This window comes from Cyprinus carpio, chromosome B20, assembly GCF_018340385.1.
Source record: "Cyprinus carpio isolate SPL01 chromosome B20, ASM1834038v1, whole genome shotgun sequence".
NCBI lineage: Eukaryota > Metazoa > Chordata > Actinopteri > Cypriniformes > Cyprinidae > Cyprinus > Cyprinus carpio.
In genome coordinates this window covers 24533573-24551422 of record NC_056616.1, presented here as the reverse complement: position 1 = coordinate 24551422, position 17850 = coordinate 24533573, and the positions used below count along the sequence as shown (strand labels likewise).

General features: G+C 34.1%; 3 protein-coding genes across 8 annotated transcripts in view; 2 read left to right on the top strand and 1 right to left on the bottom strand.

Annotated features, from left to right (window-relative positions):
* wu:fi04e12 (desmoplakin) overlaps nucleotides 1–4323 on the top strand; it is a 40924-nt gene extending 36601 nt beyond the window's left edge. For both annotated transcript variants that reach the window (XM_042746513.1, XM_042746512.1), the window contains exon 24: nucleotides 519–4323. In XM_042746513.1, the coding sequence (XP_042602447.1) occupies nucleotides 519–3773 (3255 nt within the window). In that variant the 3' untranslated portion in view covers nucleotides 3774–4323. The remainder of the gene's footprint in view (nucleotides 1–518) is intronic.
* Nucleotides 4324–5186: 863 nt separating this feature from the next.
* On the top strand, nucleotides 5187–13577 carry tbc1d7 (TBC1 domain family, member 7). Its single transcript, XM_042746514.1, has 8 exons — nucleotides 5187–5414; nucleotides 5829–5956; nucleotides 7096–7176; nucleotides 8294–8484; nucleotides 9841–9978; nucleotides 11204–11349; nucleotides 11684–11813; nucleotides 12841–13577. Exons 2-8 carry the CDS (start codon nucleotides 5845–5847, stop codon nucleotides 12925–12927), a joined length of 885 nt encoding a protein of 294 aa, XP_042602448.1. The 5' UTR covers nucleotides 5187–5414; nucleotides 5829–5844; the 3' UTR covers nucleotides 12928–13577.
* A 1713-nt stretch (nucleotides 13578–15290) lies between these two features.
* phactr1 (phosphatase and actin regulator 1) overlaps nucleotides 15291–17850 on the bottom strand; it is a 27836-nt gene continuing 25276 nt past the window's right edge. For all 5 annotated transcript variants that reach the window (XM_042746786.1, XM_042746787.1, XM_042746785.1 and 2 more), the window contains exons 12-13: nucleotides 17015–17091; nucleotides 15291–15869 (exon numbers count right to left, since the gene is read on the bottom strand). In XM_042746786.1, the coding sequence (XP_042602720.1) occupies nucleotides 15854–15869; nucleotides 17015–17091 (93 nt within the window). In that variant the 3' untranslated portion in view covers nucleotides 15291–15853. The remainder of the gene's footprint in view (nucleotides 15870–17014; nucleotides 17092–17850) is intronic.

Genomic DNA, 17850 nt, shown 5'->3' with positions numbered 1-17850 from the left:
ACAAAAAAGAAAAGCCCTCTATGAACAGGCAGCATAATGAAGCGAGTGGATTTTCCTGATGGGTCTCATATCTATAAGAATATCTCTGTGTGCCAGGTTACAAACGTTTGCTTGTTTTTTATGTGTGTTCCTCACCTAACACCAAAGTGAAAGTAGCCTATGCATTCGGGATAGTTTAAATAATTCGGGTATAATTGGGTCCATTTGGAAAAAGCATGTTTATTTTAAATTACCCAAGACCCGAGGCCGCTAATACCGAACCCAACCCGTGTCTGAGGTGCTCGTCGAAGTTTTGGAACCGAACTCGCTCGGGTTTTCGGATCCGAGTGGACCTGTGATGACCTCTAGATGGAACTAAAATCTGCTGGAAGATAGTCCCTCCAGGAGCAGGGTTGGCTATAGCCATGTAATTAGCTTGAAAACCAATCAGTTCTTTTTTGTAATCGTCAAAAATCATATACAGAATGATCAACTTTAATGATTAAACAATGATCTTCTCTTTGGTCTTTTTGTTGCAGACTTCTTCTGTGATCCAGACATCCCAATATCAGTGCAACAGCCTGCAGCAAGAGCGGGATGACTTCCTCAAGAAAATGGCCACAATGGAACAGGAAATGATGCGCTTGAAAAAGCTGGAAGACGAGCTATCCCGTATCAAACTCTCACTGGAATCAGAACTGCGACTCAAATCACAGCTGCAGGAGGACAATGAGAGGATCAAGAAGGATTTTACCCAATGGAAGACCAAATGTGCGACTCATGAAGAGCTGATTCGAAAGCATAACTCAGAGCGCTCCGGCCTGGAGAGCCAATTTAATTCTGTCAATGCCGAGATGGAGAGGCTGAGGACGCAACTGAAGGAGACCGAAGAACGCTACAGGCTGCTCTCGCAGAACTTGGAACGAGAGAGGGCAGAGATGCAGGCGCTTCGAGACTCGCAGCAGAAGGAGTTACTAAGACCGCAGCGGAAACCAGATGGTGCTACCAAATATACTCAGACAGACCTAATGGACGCCTCCTCGCTGGTCTTCGAAGGTGTCCGCAAGAAGGTCACAGCACAGCAGCTGCATGACTGTGGTGTGATTGACAAGGTGACATTTGAGCAGTTGATGACTGGCCAGAGAACTGTTGAGGATGTATCTGTCGACATCAGGCTCAATCTTAAAGGCACAGGAGCCATTGCGGGTCTGGCAGCAGGACCTAAAGGCAAAATGACCTTCACCGAGGCTAAAAAACAAAAATTGATTTCAGATGAGAGTGGAAATATGTTGCTAGAGGCTCAAGCTGCCACAGGGTACATCATAGATCCCAGAGCTAATGTGAGGATGACTGTTGAGGCAGCTTGTCTGAATGGACTTGTGGATGAAGCTGACAAGAAGCGGCTGTTGACTGCAGAGGCTGCCTGCGTTGGGTTCAGGGATCCCAAAACTGGTAAACTCTTGCCAGTAAGCCAAGCCATGAAGAAAGGAATAGTTAACCAAGAAATAGCTCTGCGTCTCCTGCAGGCACAAGAGGCGGCGGGAGGCATCCTTGATCCCATCCTTAGTGTCTATGTTTCCAAAGATACCGCCATGGACCGTGACCTTGTTGATGAAGATCTTTATCAAGCTCTAAATGCCAGACCTGATTGCTATATCGATCCCGACACTGGTCTACGTGCCAGGTACGTTACCCTCAAGAAGCGATGCAAGGCTGACCTCAGTACTAGCTTGCTCCTGCTTCCAGCTCCAGAGAAACCCATGACAGTACAGGGACTGCGCCATGAAGTTAGCGTCTCAGATCTGGTGGATGCAAAATTGCTGCAACCTTCGGACGTAGATCATCTGAGAGAGGGCAAGATTACCAGCCAAGATATTGAACACAGGCTCCGGGCTTATCTCCGAGGGTCAACCTGCATTGCTGGGATTTATGATGAGGCCAACGACTGCGCCTTGCCCATCTACCAGGCCATGAAGGAAGGGCTTCTGCGACCAGGCACTACCTTGGAGCTTCTGGAAGCCCAGGCAGCCTCAGGATTCATTATTGATCCCATCCACAATGAGTACCACACAGTCGAGGAGGCTTGTAAGAAAGGACTGGTGGGTGTGGAGTTCAAAGAAAAGCTATTGTCTGCAGAGAGAGCGGTAACTGGGTACAAAGACCCAGGCACCAACAATATGATCTCCCTGTTCGAAGCCATCGAACGTGGTCTCATAGAGAAAGGTCATGGCATTCGCCTGCTGGAGGCTCAGATTGCAAGTGGTGGCATCATTGACCCTAAACACAGTCACAGAATTGACGTTGATGTGGCGTACCAAAGGAGCTACTTTGACGAAGAGATGAACCAGATTTTGAAAGATGAAGGAGATGACACAAAAGGTTTTTTCGACCCAAACACAGAGGACAATCTGACCTACCTGCAGCTAAAGAGCCGTTGCATTCCAGATAAGAAGACGGGACTAGTGCTTCTGCCCCTTTATGATAAGAAAAAGATGCAGCAGAAGAACTCCACAAGGAAGAGACGAGTATTAATTGTTGATCCTGAAAGTAATAAAGAGATGACGGTGCGTGAAGCCTATGAGAAGAAACTCATAGACTACGAAACCTTTTTGGAATTGTCTCAGCAAGAATGTGAGTGGGAAGAAATAGTCATCATTGCCCCAGATGGCTCAACCAGTACAGCTATAATGGACATGCAAACAGGCATTCAGTATGACTTGAAAGAACTGCTAGCTAAGGGAGTGATTGACCAAGTTGTCTTTGATAAGTATCACTCAGGAAATCTCACCATTACAGAGCTTGCATATATGATCACCAACAAGACAAAGACCCTCAGCAAACCACTCCGCTCCTCTGTCGCCTCATCATCTTTCGCATCCCAGACGACAATGAAAAGCCACATAATTAAAACTGAAACTGTTAAATCAGTCGAGAGTGTCTCCACTCGAGAAACCATTCAAGATCCATCCTCAACAAACACCGCCAAGCATATTTCCAGCATGTCAATCAAACTGACCCCGTTAGTAGAAACGATTGAAGAACAGAATCCAGTAGGAGCGGTTTTTGACACAGAGAAGCTGGAGAAGATCAGCATATGTGACGCTCTGAAGCGAGGAATCATCGATTCCATCACAGCACAACGGCTCCTCGAGGCTCAAGCTTGCACAGGAGGGATTGTGAGCCCTGAAAACGGTCGCCGTATTTCTATTCAAGAAGCAACCCGACTTGGAGTCCTTGATGACGAAATGGCCAACAGGATAAAACCTGCCCAAAAAGCGTATATTGGTTTCGAAGACGTGAAAACCAAGCGTAAGATGTCAGCCGCCGAGGCCGTCAAGGAAAAATGGCTGCCGTACGAAGCTGGCCAGCGCTTCCTTGAATTCCAGTATTTAACCGGTGGGCTGTTCGACCCAGAGCTTGGGTGCAGACGTTCACTTGAGGAGGCTTTGCAGCTCGGCTGGCTGGACATGAGAGCGGCTCAGAAGCTCCAGGATACGCGCCACCACCCCAAGACCCTCACCTGCCCCAAGACCAAGCTGAGGATATCCTACAAGGAGGCTCTGGAAGGTTGCATGACCGAGGAGAACACGGGTGTCCGCATGCTTCCCGCCTCCACGGTTTCATCACGTGGCATCAGCAGCCCCTACAACCTCTCGAATCCAGGATCTGCCTCAGGCTCTCGAAGCGGATCCCGTAGGGGCAGCGTAGACTACAGCTTATCCCCCACTTCTTCTTCCAAATACAGCAGCTTTAGCTACAGCAAAACCTCTTTCAGCTCCAGATCGCTCTCTTAAACAATCATTTTCAAACAATCAATAACGCTCTTTCTGATTCTGATTTTGTACTGTGCAATGTTATATAACACAATTATCCATCAAAGTATTTTAAGATAACAATATGAGAAAATCAGTAACATTTATTATTGGAAATGTGGATTGTGTTCTAAACTAATCAGCGTTTTTTTTTTAAACCACCTTGTTTGGAAAACTAAAGAAGAACCAGTAGCATTTAGTGTTCCTTAAATCTATATTGAATGTATTAAAAAATAATAATAATAATAATAATTTTGCCTGCTTAATCACATTATGGGGGTTTATCTGCTTTTGAATTTTATTAAACAGATGAAAGTTGTTTAATAACACTAGATTTTGAGTAAATATGTCACTTTCCTGATTTGTTTTTACACTAATACTGTTGAATTGCTGTAGTTTTTCTTAAAGTTTCAGTGCCTTCGCTTTACCTTTGTACTAGCCTGAATTACTCTGTGAAGTTGATTGCTAACACTGTGTCTGACATTTTTCTTACAGTTTTATTACTCAAATAAAGAAAGACCACAAATTTACAGTAAGACTCCTATGAAGAATTATTACTACGGTTTGATTTTATATATAAAATATTATATTTAGGAGTTATTTCATGCCTAAAACAATCAAATCCACGCCTGACTTCAAAATATTTACTTTAGAACTTCAAATTTGTACATTAATACTTTTAATTCCATTCAGTATTATTATTGATTACAATTAAAGATCTAAGTGCATGTTAAAGCAACACTATGTAACTTTTTCTGTTTTCAAAATTTGCTAAATGTATATAATGAGAGAATAATCTACCAAACCGCCTTTTTGTCTTATCCCAAATCACTACGGTACATTTATAATAATTGATTATTTTTGGACTATTTAGCCTGTTCGGCTCGTAACCGCTGCGGAGTAACACATACCTGCGTGAATCGCCATAGACATAAACTAGGAGAAGTAGCTCCGGTTAAAAAGTTCTTCCGCGGGATGCGTGCAGTTCTGTTTATGAACCGCTAGAGCGCTAACATTTACATAATATAGTGTTGCTTTAAAGCGGAAATAAGCACCCTGTTTTATAAAGATGTGAAATTATTTCACGAGTACTAACATCATATATTATTATTATTATTAAAGATAACAAATGATAAAAAAAAAAAAAAATAGCACCCTGGCTGACCTCTGCTGCTAACCAGCTCCAAGCTAACAAACTTAATTAAATTAACTTAATTAAATTAAATGAAAAAAAAGGGCATCACAAGCATATTTTAAATTAATTTAGCAGAGAAACAGTACTTTGGGCTTTTTATGATTTTTTTAAAGACTATAGATTCTAAATAAGTTTTAAAGGCTGACTTTTATTATGTCTATGGTAGCTGAGCCGAGTGCGCGCCTCCTGCTGGACTCGCGCGGAGGTACAACAACACGAGGACGTGAATTACTTCCTGTGTCACAGGACTCCAGACAGCCGCGTTCACAGACGTATACATATGCAGTCTCTCATTTAAGTATTAAAGCTAATAATTCCGCATTTATGTACTAAATGTGAACTCCAGTCAGATGTTTGATTGATAAACTGCGTGAAGAATCTCTCAGCTGAGGAAAACCGCGGAGGCCCGCTGAGATCTGCGCTCTGAGGTAAATAAACGGTCATTTTTTTAAAAATCTCTAACGTTAAAACATTGTTTACGATAAATACACAGCAGATATGTCTCACATAAACATACTGTTGTAGCTTGTATTTTATGAAAATGTTAATGTTACGATTCAAAATAATCTAACTTATTAGAGAACCGTTGAATTGTAATGTATTACTATTTATTACATTACAATTAATAAACTAGTAACGTTATAGTATTATATCTTCTTTGAAGGAAGGAAAGGTAACGTTACGTTAATCAATAGTGTAGTTAACTAATGTGATCCCTTTGTTGTTTTGAAGTAAACTGTGACTCTGGTCTGCTCTGGTGTTGTTTACTACAGTAATATTATGGTAAATATGGTGAAGTGTGATCAGCGGTGTGTGTAAATCATGGTGTTTTTCTGTTTCAGCTTCACATCGGTGATCATGGCTGATGATCCTCAGAGGAACTTCCGCTCGGCGTATTACGAGAAGGTGGGTTTCAGAGGAGTGGAGGAGAAGAAATCACTGGAGATCCTGCTGAAGGACAATCCTCTGGGTAACAGAGCACAATACTCCTTCTACAGACTCACCGTTATTCTTACTGTTTTCAAATGTGTTCGTTCATTCATTCATTCAAAAATAACAGGTATTTAATTATTTGTTATTTTATATTACATTGGTTTAAGTGTTCGTTAAACAGATTTTTACTTATTTTTTCTCTTCTTCTTCTTCTTCTTCTTCTTCTTCTTCTTCTTCTTCTTCTTCTTCTTCTTATTATTATTATTTACATTTTATGCATTTTTAATGTTGGTTTAAGAGTTGAATTATCATTTAGAAACAATATTTTACTTTTTAATAGTATAATAAAAAATAACAGTATTATTTTTGATCTTATAATAATAATAATAATATAAAATAATTGTTTCTTAATATTATTATTGTTGTTGTTGATGTTAGTAATTTATTAATAAGTCATACTCAGTTTTGGTGTAGTAATCATGCAAAATTGGTTTTTAACTTTTTTAAGACAATAAATAATAATTGTTATTATTATTTTTGTTATTAATAATACAAAATTGTAACATTTAGACAACATAAAATAAGTTATAATTTTTATTTTTATTGTTGGTGTTCAGTTACCAAGCAGAACAGATTTTTTTTTTCTTTTGACACTATAATAAAAACAATAAAAAATAACTATTATTAATAACAATACATTTATATATTATTAATTATTTTTATTGTTGGATTAAGTGTTCATTAATCATATAGGATAGATTTACTTTTTCAACACAATAATAAATAATAATAATAATTATTATTATTATTATTTATTTTAATACACTGTTCAGTAACCATGAAGAACTTTTTTTCTCTTTTGACTCAATAATGATAATAATAGTTGTTTTTATTTTTTAAATATTGGTTTAAATGTTCAATAACCAAGCATTTCAGCTCAGTAATAAATAATAATAATAACTTTCTTCTTCTTCTTCTTCTTCTTCTTCTTCTTCTTCTTCTTCTTATTATTATTATTATTATTATTATTATTATATACAGTAGTATTTATTATTTTTCATCTTTGTTTAGGTTTATGTGGAACTGTGAAATGCTATATATCGCTCAGTTGAGAACAAATGGCTGTGATATAAGTTCTCTCGCTCCTTCAGTCAGTTTTGTTGCTGTTGTTTTCAGATGTGGAGAAGTTGAGCACCTTCAGTCAGAGGTTTCCTCTGCCCTCCATGTACCGGATACACGTGTGGAAAGTCCTGCTGGGTGAGAACATGAATTATCATTCACAAACTGATTAGAGCACTAGTATTTCCAGCAGCTAAAAATGGTTTCAAGTCGGTTATTTCTATCTTTTGCTGTAGTGAGTCAGTAGGAAATATCAGTTTACATTTCCAAACATTCATTTAGTCACTGATTGTAATAATGCAGTGAGATTTTGCAAAGCCTGTAAAGCTATAGTGCTTTTTAACGTTTAGTCACTTGTGTAAAAATGCGGTAAAATGAGGATGCTGTCAAAAATAATGCCATAAATAGATTTTCTTTATCAATTAACTTAATGAAATCAACATTTGTTGTGAGCATCCATTGTGTTTAAAGCAGCTTTTCACTTTTTCACTTGAGCAGAGTTTCTTGAAGCGTCTCGGAGACACAGTTCTTCTGGATTGAGTTTCTTCACGTCACTCCAGACAGACTGATGATGATCAGATCACATCTCTCTTCAAATCTCACTGCATTATTACAATTAATGACTAAATGAATGTTTGGAAATGTAAACTGATATTTCCTACTGACTCACTACAGCAAAAGATAGAAATAACTGACTTGAAACCATTTTTAGCTGCTGGAAATACTAGTGCTCTAATCAGTTTGGCCATCACTGTATATAATATAACACATTAGTTACATTTCCATCCAAAGATTTGAATTAAACTTATGTGCAAATCTGGAATATCACATAAAACATTTGCGAATTAAGCACCGTTTCCATCCAACGAGTCAAAGAGAGCAAAATCATCACTTCCTGATAATCTGCATTCCAGAACGACCAAAACAACATTTCAGATGCTGTGCATTAAGATCGGTCCTCTGGTTAGTCAAGTTATCCTGTCTCATAGTGCAAAGTCAAATGCACATGGAGGAAGTAATTCGGTAAATGTGTTTCCATCGTAGTTTAAACACATCGGATAAAAAGGTTTTCCTACTCAAATAAGTGCATAAGTTTTCTATGTGCATTTTTAGAAGTGATGCACATCTTGCGGTTTCCATCCAGCGTTTTTTTTTTTTTTATGCGATATTCCAAAATGTGCATAAAAACAGGTGGATGGAAACACAGCGAGAGTCTAGATCAGGCTGGTGAAGCCGTCTGTCCCGTCGTCTGCAGGTATCCTGCCGCCTCACAGTGATTCTCACGCTCTGGTGTCTCGCTATCGTCTCGAGCAGTTTGACGACGTCAACGGCGCTCTGACAGCCATGCGCTTCATCCACGCATCCACCCCGGCGACGGAGCTCTACCTGCGCATGTACCAGCTGGAGAGCCGACAGCTTCCCCGCAGGAGCGAGCTCAGGCCGCCGGTGAGGAGCTGCGGGTTTGTGGGCAATCAGTTCCTCAGGCCAAGTCATTATTTATATGTGACTCTGGAGCACAAAAGCAGTCATAAGGGTCAATTTTTTGAAATTGAGATTTATACATCATCTGAAGCTGAATAAATAATCTCTCCATTGATGTGTGGTTTGTTAGGAGGACAATATTTGTCTGAGATACAACTATTTGAAAATCTGGAATCTGAGGGAGCAAAAAAATCGAAATATTGAGAAAATCACCTTTAAAGTTGTTCAAATGAAGTTCTTAGCAATGCATATTACTAATCAAAAATGAAGTTTTGATATATTTACGTTAGGAAATTTACAAAATATCTTCATGGAACATGATCTTTACTTAATATCCTAATGATTTTTGGCATAAAAGAGAAATGTATAATTTTGACTCATACAATGTATTGTTGTCTATTGCTACAAATACACCTGTGCTACTGATGACTGCTTCTGTGCTGCAGGGACACATATAAATAAATAAAAAGAAAACAGGTAGAATAGAAAAAGAATAGTGTAAGCTAGTGTTAGAGGCCCTTTTTTTGCTTTTTGTTAATTGTATAATAAACAAATAGAACAGAGAAGCTAGTTAGTTTTTTTCAAACAAGCAGTTAGTAAATGAATTGAGTGCAAGTCTAAAAATGGCAAGTATTTTTATAATTTTTTTCAAAGAATAGAATTAGAATAGAAAGTGCTAGAGTTAGAGCGTCAAATGAAGATGGAAGAGATGTGTTTTTAACCGATTCTTCAATATATTATATTTATTATAGACAGTATATTTGTAGCAATAGCCAGCAATATGAGTGAAAATTATAGATTTCTCTATGCCAAAAATCATTAGGATATTAAGTTAAGATCATGTTCCATGACGATATTTAGTAAATCTCCTACCGTAAATATATCAAAACTTAATTTTTGATTAGTAATATGCATTGATAAGAACTTCATTTGAACAACTTTAAAGATGATTTTCTCAATATTTAGATTTTTTTGCTCCCTCAGATTCCAGATTTTCAAATAGTTGTATCTCAGACAAATATTGTGCTATCCTAACAAAACACACATCAATGGAAAGATTATTTATTGATGTATATATTTTATAAATGTTATAAACATGAGCCGTGTCTAAAAGGTAAAGGGGGAAGTGTGTCTACAGTTTACAGCATCGTCTTCAGTATTTCTCAGAGCTTGGGTTTCAAGTAGAACTCGTTTGAAGCCATGGTGCTTCATATAAGGTCATCCAGAGAAGCAAGTGTTATTGATAAATCATTAGCTGTACTGTATACAGGCCAGCAGCACATGTTTCCTCATGGCTCAGGTTTGATGGTGTTCTTCCAGGACGACGAGGATGAAAACTTCCTGGCTATCGGCAGAGCGATGGAGGAGATCGTCGATGACCCGGTCGACTGTTATTGGCTCATCAGATGTTTCATCAACCAGTTCAAGCTCAAGTTTGGAGACTCCATCCCTCACCTGGTACACCTTAACCTGCTAAAGGAACCGCTAACAACGTTTTTAATATGATTTATTAATAATAATTTTTTTACTCTATGATAAATGATAACAAATAATGATAAACGATAATGATAAATAATGTATTATTATTATTATTATTATTATTATTATTATTATTATGAATGTTTAAAATAACCTTGTAGATATATAACCACAGAAAAATAAATAACACTTATTATTACTTTTGTAATGTTGTTGTTCCATCATTTTTTTTTTAAGTTTATTATTGCTGATTTATTTAAGATTTCAATAATTTTACTTATTTTTTAAACACCATAATATGTATTAACAGTGATTATGAGTAATATTACTGTTTTCATTTATTATTTTTATGCTTTTTAAATTTTCGTTTAGGGGTTAGTAACCATGCAAAATAGATATATATATATATATATATATATATATATATATATATATATATATAGATATATATATATATATATATATATATATTTTTTTTTTTTTTGGATGCTGTAATAATCAGCTGTAATATCAGTTGTTTTTTATTTTTATTGTCATTATTATTATTACTTTATTAGTCATGTTGTTGGTTTAAATGTTCAATAACCATCCAGAACAGTTTTTAACTTTTTCTTTTTGAAATAATAAATTAAAACATGTATATAGTGTTCTTATCATTATATGTTTTATATGATATTTAACTTAAGTGTTTCACTTTTTCCTTTTAACACTATATTGAATAATAACAGTTATTATTATTAATATTATTTAATTTGTTTTTATGCATTTTTAATTTTGGTTTAAGTCTATAACAACCATCTAGAACAAGTTTTTAAATAAAGTAACTTATTTTGTGTTTTACTATTATTATTGTTTTTATTTATTTATTTATAAATGTTTTTTTTATTGTTGGTATTAAGTGGTTATTTTTTTCATTTTGACATTATAATAAAAGATAACAGCTGTTATTTTTATATTACTTTTTATCATTTTTTAATGTTTAAGTGTTAAATCAATTTGCTTGTTTTCCTTTTAACACCAGATTTGTTTTTTCGACATTAAGGAATAATAACAAGTTATTATTATTATTTTATTACATTAACTCATCCTTATGTCTTGCCAAGTTCAGAAACACCACAGAAATAGTCCATGTTTCGTTCGGCTCATTGATGTAAAGCTACTCTCAGCTGTTCTGAACTGAAAGCACGTTCTCTGTGTGTTTCAGCCGAAGAGTTTGGAGCACTTCCTGTCTCAGGAGGACGCCGCTCTGCTGGCTCATCTGAAGACGTCTGGAGCGCTGCGCTCGCTGCCGTACTGTCTCTGGTTCAGACGCTGCTTTGCTGGCTGTTTACCAGAGTCCAGCCTACAGAGGTCAGGACACAATGACGTCCTGCGGTTTACTGATTCCTCTTAAAAATACAGAAACAATTCTGAAATATTTTTACCATTTCAAACAGCTGGTTTCTATGTGAATATATATTAAAATGTAATTTATTTCTGTGATGCACAGCTGTATTTTCAGCATCATTACTCCAGTCTTCAGTGTCACATGATCTTCAGAAATCATTCTAATATGATGATTTACTGCTCAAGAAACATTTCTGATTATTATCAGTGTTTTTTTTTTATCTCTTGTGATTAATTGATCGTGCTCTTGTGTGATTGGCTGCCTGATGGACTGTGCTGCGCTGTGATTGGTCGGCAGGGTTTGGGATAAAGTCATCAGCGGCTCCTGTAAGATCCTGGTGTTTGTTGCCGTGGAGATTCTGCTCAGCTATAAGATCATGCTGATGGGAATGAGTGACCCGGATGGAGTTTACAACTTCCTGTCTAATGTGAGCCGCAAACATTACTCTTTCAGTTACATATCAGGGCAAAAATGGGTTTGTTAAATTTTTCATTTTTTCATCTTTACATTATGATTCTTTTCAGGTAAATTCATTTAAAAAAATCTTTTAAAATCCTCCAGTGCTCTCGTTCCATAGACTTTCACTAATGATTTTATCATTTAATTGATTCTTCTTCTTCTTATATCAACCACTGTTTTTTGAGAAACCCTTATTTATATAAAATAACAATATTTTATTTATTTTATTACTATTAAATGTACTACTGTTTTTTTTTTTTTTAATTGAGGTACATCAAATATTTTTTATTCGTTTTATTTTATTAATTCATTTAAGTAACATCATTATTATCATTATTATATTGCTATCTGTTTTTTTAATTGAGCAAGTAATTACTTTATTATTTATATTTTTATTAATATACAGTTTATTTTATTTGAACTACTGTTTTGATTGAGGAACAAGGAATTATTTTAGTATTATTAAATTTATTATATTAAATACTATTATTTCATTTATTATTATTATATGAAATTCCATTTTTTAAATAAGGGACAATTTTATTATTTTATTTATTTATTTAATAATTTTTTCTTTTATTTTATTAATTTTATTAAACATCATTTTATTATTATTATTATTATTATATGAGGTACTGTTTTTAATTGAGGAATTGAATTACTTTATTTTAAAATTTTATTTATTATATTAAATATATATTTTTTTAATTTATTATTATTATACGTTTTTTTTATTGGGGAACAGTTAATTATTAGTTTTATTATTTTGTTTATTTTAATTTATTTTATTTTTATGAATAATATTAAATTAACATTTTGCCACAAATTATATTGAATAGAATATGAATTAATAGAATGAATAGAATATTGAACCCAGAAAAATTTCCCAACCCTTTTCTGTAGTTTCTGTGATTTAACATTTAAGTTTTTGATGCACCTACATAAAGCTGTAAAGTTGCTAAAGCGCTTCTGATCTCTTGGGTCTCTCTGTACAGATGCCGCAGGAGAACACAGACGCCATCGTCACTAAAGCCATCGATCTGTGGCACAAACACTGCGGGACGCCCATGCACTCTGTATAATCCATCATTTCTGAGTTTGACTCACAGTGCTCAGACCTGGACGACAGGAACGTCAGCTGTGTGTGCTCGCTCTTTTATTAGGTTGGTTTACATCATCATTCAGGAGTGACAGTACGGTACATGACATGCCTCCCGCTCTCGGAGCCAATAGCAGCAGCGGAAGAGAGAACCGCTAACGACTGGAAACAGAAACACATCAATCATTCAAAACATGACGACGTCTGCTCTTCTGTGGGTGTGTGTGGTCACCAATCGGCCAAAAATACAGTTATTTTTACACCATCATGTCGTTCCAAACCTGTATGAGTTCATATGATTCGTAAGATCAGGAAAAGTGCTTAAAAGTCTCAGAAATCTCTTTAATGAGCCACAGAAAAAAATAACATGTAAGTCTGGAACAAATGAGGGTGATAAATAAAGTCAGGAATTTATATATGAACTTTTCCTGTAATGCCCTGCCAATGTGTTCAGTATCAAAGTCAGTTAAAAATATTTATAAATAATATATGAACATAAAAACACCTCGGCACACATTGTTACAGTGGTAACAATTTATAATAAGGTCTCATTTCTTTATGAACTAACAGTGAGGATTTGCACAGCATTTAATAATCTTTGTCAGTGTTTAATAAAAATACAGTTGGTCATTATTCATGAGTTCACAGTGCATTAAGTCATGTTAACAAATACAACTTGATTTTGAAAATAGATTAGTAAATTTACATTGTAATTGCATTACGGGGAATTATTTTCTTATTTATTATTACTATTAATACTACTACATTAACTTTTTTTTTTTTTAAATTGAGGAATGAGGAGTTTATTTTTTGTTAAATTTTAATAATATTAACTAAAGTCATTGCTTGTTATTCATCATTTAAAAAAAAATGGTAATGTAGTAATAATAATTATAATATTAATGAATTTACTAATACATTTCTAAAATAAAAATATTTTTTGTTAACATTAATTTGTTAATATTAATAGTTATTAAAATAAAAATGTAAATATTAAATACAACGTTTTTACTAATAAATTTTGAAATCAACAAAAAAAACTAATTTATTACGCTTAGTTTGGTGATGTCAATATTTTAGTAAAAAAAGTTGTATTTAATATTTACTTTATTTTAATAACTGTTTATGTTAACATAAATTAATGTTAGCAAATAAAAACTTTTTAAAATTAAAAGTTGTATTTGTTAACATTTTGTTATTATTATTATTATTATTACTATTACAGTAAAATAAGCAACTCCCTGCTCTTTAAAACAAGTTGTTCATGTAATAATAAAATACAATTATAAAACAATTCTTTGTAATGCAATTACAATGTTAATTTCAACATTTAAAAATAGACATTTAAATTAAAAGTTAAAGTTAATATAATTAAAATAAAATAATTCCTTTTTCCTCAACTAAAGAACAATAGTTTATGTAGTAATGAAATTATAAAATAATTCCTTGTAGTACACTTATAATGTTAGTTGAATAAATTAAAAATTGCATTTGTTCACATTAAATAATGCACTGTGAACTGTATTATTATTATAATCGAAGATTAAATGTTGTAACAAATATTACTCATTAGTTGAGACCTTAATGTAAATCAGAATGAGCTTCTTTTTATGATGTTACTGTTGCTATATCTGTATGATCACTGTGAATAAAATACAAAAAGAAACTAATGTAACACTGATTATTGTGATTCCTTTCACTGTTTTGGTTTTATTTTGGCAAAGCAACCCCCTGTAAAGTGGGCGGGGTTTAAAGGGTCGCCCAACGCTCGATCACATGACGGCTGAGCACCAATGAGCGCAAAATGAGACGAAGGAGGAACAAAAACCCGGTTTGAAAACACTCCACAGGACTCATGAACAATCAGTCACTCTTAACACGTTATTGCTCTGTCCTGTCACTCGTCCAGATCGCCTCCTCTGATTGGTCAGCAGTGTGGGCGTGGCAAACATTGCTTTTTTGTTATTGGTTAAAGATGTTCTTGGGTTTTATGACTTAAAACAGCAGCCAACATCACGGGTTTGACTCCCAGGGAATGAATGAACTGATAAAAATAAATATTTAAAAGCACTGGATAAAAGTGTCTCGCAGATGCACGCAAGTTAAAAACAAGCAAGAAATGTGGAATCAAAGGAATAGTTAATCCAACGCTGAATAATTTGCTGGAAATGATACCACCCTTGGGTTTGTTTCTTCATCAGATTTGGAGAAATGTTGCATTGCATCACAGTGAATGGGTGCCGTCGGAATGAGAGTCCAAACAGCTGATAAAAACATCACAATCACAATATTTGTTTCAGCTTTGGTCTTCTCCAGATGTTCACTGATGTTACCGGAGTGCTGTGGATTATTGTGACGTTTTTATTCTGACGGCACCCATTCACATCCATTGCTGAGACACTGATGCAATGCTACATTTCTACAAATCTGATGAAGAAACAAACTCGGATGATCTGAGGGTGAGCACATTTCCAGCTAATTTTCCTTTCCGGCTGAACTATTTCTTTTAAGACGGCTTGTAATCATGTGGTTTGCGCTCATTAGAAAAGTTGTTTCTTTTGTGTTCTCCGTTTTTTAAAAACTAAGAGGACTGGAATAGTTTATCAGTTACAAGTAGAAAATCAACTACATCATCTGCTGCATTAAAAACCATCGCCTGGAGAAACAAAAAAACACAAAAAAAGAGAAATTCATGGCGAAGAGCACATAATAGATCAGTTTTGTCAAAATATACAGAAATATCGGCACACAGACAGATCGTCAGCTCGCTGAGAGTCCAGCAGGATCAGCTCAGATCTGCTGCGAGTGATTCCTGATCAAATCCAGCAGCACAGAGTCTCTTCAGAGTCCGTTAGAGACGAACAGCTCCAAACCAGAGAGAGAGAGTTCACTGATGGACTGAAGCGGCTCTACGGCCGATGAAACCTGCAGAGAACACAAGAATGACAACACAGTAAACATGATGTCCATCCCACAATGCAATGTGCTTCACTTGACCATATCATTTGAACCAGAACAGAGTGACGTGCTGTTTACATTAAATACTGTAGCAATCTAGTGCTTCAAACAGACTGAGACATCATGTATATGAATGTGATTTGTGTACAATTTTAAATGTTTATAAAATATTAAAAGACATTTTTACACGACATTTAATTTTATGTATATTAAGTATATATATATATTAAGAAACATATGTAGATGTCTAAATATACACTACTTTTTTTTATTTAAAACAGAATCTTATGTTTATCAAGGCTGCATTTATTTGATTAAAAAACAGTAGAAATTGTTAAATATTATTCGAATTTAAAATAACTGTTTTCTATGTGAATCTCTGTTAAACTGTAATGTATTTCTGTGATGCACAGCTGTATTTTCAGCATCATTACTCCAGTCTTCAGTGTCACATGATCTTCAGAAATCATTCTAATATGATGATTTATTATCAAGAAACATTTCTAATTATTATCAATGTTGAAAACAGTCGTGCTGCACAATATTTTAGTGGAAACGTGATACAGAATTTTTTCAGAATAAAAACATGAATAAAAAGTTGAAAAGAACAGCATTTATTTGAAAGAGTAAAGGCATTTATAAAGTTGGAAATAACTGATGTCACTTACTGTATAAACTATTTAATGCATCCTTACTGAATAAATGTATTAATTTAATAAATTGTATATAGAAGTCAATAAAAAATATATATATAAAATGTAAACAAAATAAGAAATATATTGCTATATTAAATGTATAATCTATATATATATTTATATTTAAAAATATTTATTTCTTTTTTTATTATAGAGAGATAGATATATAGACAGAAAATACAAGGTGTTCATTATAAAACATACATACTGAAATTAAAATAATAGATTATTTCTGTATATTTATATTGAATTAAAATGCATATTTTCAATAAAAAATAGCTGTAAATAGACAAAAGGGGAATATTAAAAAAGCTTGATTTCTTTCTCATCATCATTAGGAATCAGCTAATAATAACAGTGCAGTACACAGAAGGCAGACAGACGAGTGGCGTCAGATATCGATGTGTTTGTGTTCACCTGGTTAGATGTCGACTGGACTCATGCACCTCCATCTCTGTGCTTTTGAACTCGTTGAGCTCTTTGCGTATGGCAGCCTGAGAGAGACACAAATCACACCAAACTCAAACCCATGAAGATCCGCCGTGCATCTGAACAGTCTGGCCATGTTTACACAGGGCCTTCACACCGCGAAGATCATGTTCTCAACCAGTGAAAACATTTCATCCTCAAACTAGACGCATTTATTTAAGCGAAATCTCTCCTGAATGTAAGTGTGTTTTGCCTAGGGCTGAACGGTTTAGGGGAAAAAAAATCAAACTGTATTTTTTTCCTGATAAAATTGTGATTTTTTAATTTTTTTTTTAAATTTGTTTACATTTGCTGTGCTTATTTTGAAAGGCTGCACAATTTGTAAAAAAAAAAGAAAAGAAAAGAAAATCACATTGTGACTACAGTATATGCTAATATTATTACTATTCCACAAAAAATAAATTACTATTTTAATAATCTTATTATACTCTAAAATAAAAAAGTGCATTAAAAAATTTGAATAGTAATTATATATATATATATATATATATATATATATATATATTGTAAAATTATAGTACTTATGACATGCATATAAATAATTATGATAAATAATTAATAATAGTAATAATAATTATTGTTGTGATTTTCCTTATTAGAAATATATTACTACTTTAATAATACTATTGTACTGTAAAAATGGATTGAAAATCAAAATAGGAACAGTGATTTCATATATATATATATATATATATATATATATATATATATATATATATATATATTCTATATAGTTTTAGGTTAAACTAATTTTAAAAATAAAA

Coding starts and splice junctions, on each gene's coding strand:
- tbc1d7 (XM_042746514.1), top strand. CDS start 5,845: ATGGCTGATGATCCTCAGAGGAACTTCCGCTCGGCGTATTACGAGAAG. Junction 7,177..8,293: donor CGTGTGGAAAGTCCTGCTGG/GTGAGAACATGA, acceptor CGTCGTCTGCAG/GTATCCTGCCGCCTCACAGT. Junction 11,814..12,840: donor TTTACAACTTCCTGTCTAAT/GTGAGCCGCAAA, acceptor CTCTCTGTACAG/ATGCCGCAGGAGAACACAGA.